The sequence below is a fragment of the Lipotes vexillifer genome, unplaced genomic scaffold (genome assembly GCF_000442215.2).
Source record: "Lipotes vexillifer unplaced genomic scaffold, Lipotes_vexillifer_v1.1 scaffold3102, whole genome shotgun sequence".
NCBI classification, from domain to species: domain Eukaryota; kingdom Metazoa; phylum Chordata; class Mammalia; order Artiodactyla; family Lipotidae; genus Lipotes; species Lipotes vexillifer.
Genome location: NW_006778806.1, coordinates 70,906 through 76,145, shown reverse-complemented (window position 1 = coordinate 76,145; position 5,240 = coordinate 70,906). Strand labels below are relative to the sequence as shown.

The window sequence follows — 5,240 nt, the reverse complement described above, 5'->3', positions numbered from 1 at the left end:
GGCAGCCAGAAGGCTAGGTCCCCTGGGAAGGCCCAGAAGGTGTCTAAACAAGAGCAGGGGCCCCGCTGCCCCCTTGTGGGAGCCCTGGTGCAGGTGTCTCATGGTGGTCACGGGACTGTCCTTCTAGGTTCGGTCTCCCTGACCTTCCCTCCTGCCAGGAGCTCCAAGCGTAAGCTGTCTAGGGGCCCTGGGTGAGAGCTGTCTCTTCTGACCCCTCTCCACCCCAGCCCCCCACCTCATCTATGGTTTGGGGCTCAGGAATGCGTGGGAGACTTGAATTTGCGGACCAAGTGGGGAGCAGGTGATGCCTGAGAGGGGTCTCTCCAATCGATCCCTGAACTGTGCCCAGCTGGGTACACAGGGAGGCCTGAGGCCTGGAGGGACCTGAGGTAGCAGGTCTGGGCCTGGGGAAAACCCTCTGGGAGCTTGGGTGGGGACTTCTCTTGCCTTCCTGGAGCTGGTTCTGGGCTGTCAACTTCCTGCACCTGCAGGGCTCAGACGTGTGTGTGTGTGTGTGTGTGTGTGTGTGTGTGTGTGTACGTGTGCCCGCGTGCGCGACCACGAACACATATGAGAGTACGTGTGCATGTGTGTGTGCGCCCCTGTGTACATGTGCAGAGCAGTGGGATGTGGGGAGGGGAAGGCTGTACCCAGGTGGGGTGGCCCCCTTTCCGTGTGGTCAGTGGGGCCGTCCTGCACTTCTGTGTGTTGTGCCCACAGAGGGCCCCTGGAACCCAGCCCTCTGCCCTCGCCACTCCTCCTGTGAGCCCCCCTCTGCATGATGGCACCAGCCCCTTCTCTGGCCGCCAGGCTCCCCTCTCTCTCGCTCACGCCTCCCGGCTGCCCCTAGAGGCAGTTTCCTGAAATACAAGTGACCAAGTCACCTGCCCCTGGGAACCATCGTGGGGCCACTCTTCTCAGGACCCAGGAGGCTGTGCCTGTCGCACACATCTCAGCCCCAGTCCGACCCTCACTCCTGTGCTCACACTCGCGCACGGCCACGAAGGCACGTCCGGCGTCGGGCTGAGGGGAAACCAAGGCCTAGAGAGAGTCGGGGCGGCAGCTGCCCTTTCCCCCGGGCCCCGCCCCCTCCTGGCGTGTGCAGACCCCGAGCACAGACAGACGGGCGGCTGGAGCGAAGCGCAAAGCTGCTTCAGGCGAGCGCGGTGTTTATTCAAGGGGCGGGTGCGGGGGGGCGCGGCTCAGTAGCAGACGCCGTCCACCTCCGACATGACCACGGACACGTTCACGTGGGTGGGTTTACCCGCCAGGCGGTCGATGGTCTTCTGGGTGAAGGCCAGGGGCAGGGCCTCGTGGCCCACCATGCAGGAGAAAGACTCCCCCTGTTTCCAGGCCTCGGCGTCCACGCGCAGCACGCTGGCCACGGTGAAGGTGGGGGCGCTCTGGTTGGGCTCGGCCAGGGGGCTCCAGGTCACGTACTGCTTGCGGGGCAGCTCCTGGTTGCCCTGCAGCCACCGCACCAGCACATCCTTGGGGCTGAAACCTCGCACCAGGCACGTCAGCGTCACCAGCTCGTTGAGGGCCAGCTCCTCCGACGGCGGCGGCAACAGGTGGACCTCTGGCCGGAACGTGTTCACTGGAGGGCAGAGAGCAGGGTCAGGGGTCTGGGCAGGGAGGACAGTGCCCCCTGCCCCCTGGGCGCCCCGCGTGGGGGGTGGGCGGGAGCTGGAGGGTGGGGTGGGCTCAGGAGTGCACCTCGCGCGCTGTGGAGCGCCCGGCCGCCCACTCGCGGGTCAGGGCCCACCTGAGGGTTTCTTGATGGTGGTGGTTAGCGAGCCCTGGGACTCGCGGTGGGTGGCGGTGCAGGAGAAGGGCTCTCCTTTTTTCCAGGGATCGGCACAGCCCGGCAGGACGCTGGACACGCTGAAGCAGCCGCAGAGGTCAGGCTTGGGCTGCTCCTGGATGGCGTCCTTCCCACCTGTCGGGTTCCAGGTGAAGGTGGCGCCCTTGGGGTCTCTCAGGCCACTCAGCGTACACGTGAGGCTGGCATTGGAGCTCAGGAGCAAGTCCTCAAGGGCCGGTGGGTGCAAGGACAGGCTGGGCCTGCACCAACACTGCGTAATTGGAACTGAGAGAGAAGCCAGAGCAGGTCAGCGAGCCCCTCCGTCCGCCTTCCTGGCCTCCATCCCCAGCCCAGGCCCCTCTTGGCCACCCGCCAGGCCTCAGCCACCTCTTGTCTGAGGGGAGTGCCCACAGGGATGCAGTCAGGGAGCTGGGTCAGGGTGGCAACATGGGGGGCCTGCCGCAGCCCGCCCTCTGACCTTGGCAGGGCACGTCCACGGCCTGGCTGGATTTGGAGAGGTGCTGCACTTGGCATTTCACAGACTTGTTGTCTGGGCACTGGTTGGCCGGCATGGTCAGCTGGCTGCTCATGGTGTACAGGCCCCCGACCTGAGCAGGGGGGAAGTTCCTGATGACACCGTTGCCGCTCGGGCTCCAGGTCACCTTCAGTGGCTCTGACGGGAAGAAGCCCTGGACCAGGCAGGCGATGACCACCTGCCCCGCTGGGTTGTCGCTCCTAAGGTTCAGTGGGAAGAGCTTGGGGCTGGTCTCCTGCACTGAAACACATGGTGTGCTGTGAGATGGCAGCCTTCACGCTGACCAGACGCCCGACACAGCCCCATGAGGGCAGGACGACGCCTGCGTTTCCTTAACACACAGAGAGTCAGTGACTGTCCCAAGGTCACGCAGCTCGTACGCGGCGCACCCAGGGTCGGCAGTGGCCACCTGAGTCCAGCTGAGCCGTTTCTGAACGCGCTCCTTGGGACTTTGAGCATGTGGACCACACACGCTCCTCAGACGTGAGGCCTGGCTGTTGCACACGGCTCTCCCACTGACCAGCTGAGTCTGTGTGTACTGGTGGAGCCTCAGCTGCCCTCTGTGCAGTGAGCACAGTCACGCCCTTCCCCAGGGTGTTGGGTATCGTGAGAAATGGGCCCAGAGAGAGGGCAGAGAAAAGACAGAGCAGCCTGGGCTTGACTGAGTCTGCATGGGGGCCAGTTTGCCGGTCCTGGGGCTCAAGCTGGGGAGGATAGGGGGCCTGAGAATTCGGTGCCCCCCCCGCGTCCTGGGTAACAGTCCTGGTCCAACCATCCCCCCACACCTCCCCCCCGCCCGACCCCACCCTCCTAAACTAGCAGTTGACTTCCACGGACTATGGGGAACTTTAGGCTGGAGGCCCAGTTCCAAATCAGTCCTTCTGGGCTGCCCCCTGGACAGCTGGGCTACAGAGGGCACGGTCTGCCCTTGACTTTTCACAGTTCCCTTCTGGTCAACTGATGAGGGGAGAGGGGAGCCCCACATTTGCACCCTGAGGCTGCATGGCCCTGTGCGCCCCCGAGAAACAGAGGGGGCTGTCTGGCTGGAAACCAGGGCTCTGGGGGTGACCATGCTCAACCCACTGTCTCCTGCTCACCTCAAGCACTAGCCCAGTCCACCACAGTTCAGCCCAGCCCGGCCCAGCCTAGCTCATTTCAACCAAACTCAGCCTAGTTCAACTGAGCTCGGCCCGGCTCAACTCAGTTCAAACCATTGCAAGCCAGTTCAGCCAAGCTCAGCTCAGACCAGCCTAGCTCAGCCCAGTCCAGCCCAGCTCAGCTCAGCCCAGTCCAGGCCAGCCCAGCTCAGCTCAGCCCAGCCCAGTTCAGCCCAGCTCAGCTCAGCTCAGCACAGACCAGTCCAGCTCAGCTCAGCCCAGTCCAGCCCGAGCTCAGCTCAGCCCAGCCCAGCCCAGCTCAGCCCAGCCCAGTTCAGCCCAGCTCAGCCCAGCCCAGCCCAGTTCAGCTCAGCACAGCCCAGCCCAGGTCAGCCCAGCTCAGTTCAGCCCAGCTCAGCCCAGCCCAGCCCAGTTCAGCTCAGCACAGCCCAGCCCAGGTCAGCCCAGCTCAGTTCAGCCCAGCTCAGCCCAGCCCAGCCCAGTTCAGCTCAGCACAGCCCAGCCCAGGTCAGCCCAGCTCAGTTCAGCCCAGCTCAGCCCAGCCCAGCCCAGTTCAGCTCAGCACAGCCCAGCCCAGGTCAGCCCAGCTCAGTTCAGCCCAGCTCAGCCCAGCCCAGCCCAGTTCAGCTCAGCACAGCCCAGCCCAGGTCAGCCCAGCTCAGTTCAGCCCAGCTCAGCCCAGCCCAGCCCAGTTCAGCTCAGCACAGCCCAGCCCAGGTCAGCCCAGCTCAGTTCAGCCCAGCTCAGCCCAGCCCAGCCCAGTTCAGCTCAGCACAGCCCAGCCCAGGTCAGCCCAGCTCAGTTCAGCCCAGCTCAGCCCAGCCCAGCCCAGTTCAGCTCAGCACAGCCCAGCCCAGGTCAGCCCAGCTCAGTTCAGCCCAGCTCAGCCCAGCCCAGCCCAGTTCAGCTCAGCACAGCCCAGCCCAGGTCAGCCCAGCTCAGTTCAGCCCAGCTCAGCCCAGCCCAGCCCAGTTCAGCTCAGCACAGCCCAGCCCAGGTCAGCCCAGCTCAGTTCAGCCCAGCTCAGCCCAGCCCAGCCCAGTTCAGCTCAGCACAGCCCAGCCCAGGTCAGCCCAGCTCAGTTCAGCCCAGCTCAGCCCAGCCCAGCCCAGTTCAGCTCAGCACAGCCCAGCCCAGGTCAGCCCAGCTCAGTTCAGCCCAGCTCAGCCCAGCCCAGCCCAGTTCAGCTCAGCACAGCCCAGCCCAGGTCAGCCCAGCTCAGTTCAGCCCAGCTCAGCCCAGCCCAGCCCAGTTCAGCTCAGCACAGCCCAGCCCAGGTCAGCCCAGCTCAGTTCAGCCCAGCTCAGCCCAGCCCAGCCCAGTTCAGCTCAGCACAGCCCAGCCCAGGTCAGCCCAGCTCAGTTCAGCCCAGCTCAGCCCAGCCCAGCCCAGTTCAGCTCAGCACAGCCCAGCCCAGGTCAGCCCAGCTCAGTTCAGCCCAGCTCAGCCCAGCCCAGCCCAGTTCAGCCCAGCCCAGCTCAGCACAGCCCAGCTCAGCTCAGCTCAGCCCAGCTCAGCCCACCTCAGCTCAGCTGAGCTCAGCTCAGCTCAGCCCAGCTCAGCTCAGCCCAGCCCAGCCCAGTTCAGCCCAGCCCAGTTCAGCCCAGCTCAGCTCAGCTCAGCCCAGCCCAGCCCAGCTCAACTCAGCCCAGTCCAGCCCATCTCAGCTCAGCCCAGCTCAGCCCATCCCAGCCCAGCTCAGCCCAGCTCAGCTCAGCTCAGCCCAGCCCAGCCTAACCTAGTTCAGCCCAGCTCAGCCCAGCCCAGCTCAGCCCAGCACAGC

General features: G+C 65.2%; 1 gene segment (V, D, J or C); it reads right to left on the bottom strand.

The window, feature by feature from the left end:
* Positions 1–1,154: 1,154 nt before the first annotated feature.
* Positions 1,155–5,240, bottom strand: part of LOC103072828 (Ig alpha-2 chain C region-like) — a 6,093-nt gene continuing 2,007 nt past the window's right edge. The window contains 3 exon segments of the C gene segment in view: positions 1,155–1,597; positions 1,766–2,089; positions 2,283–2,579. Of these exon segments, the coding sequence occupies positions 1,203–1,597; positions 1,766–2,089; positions 2,283–2,579 (1,016 nt within the window).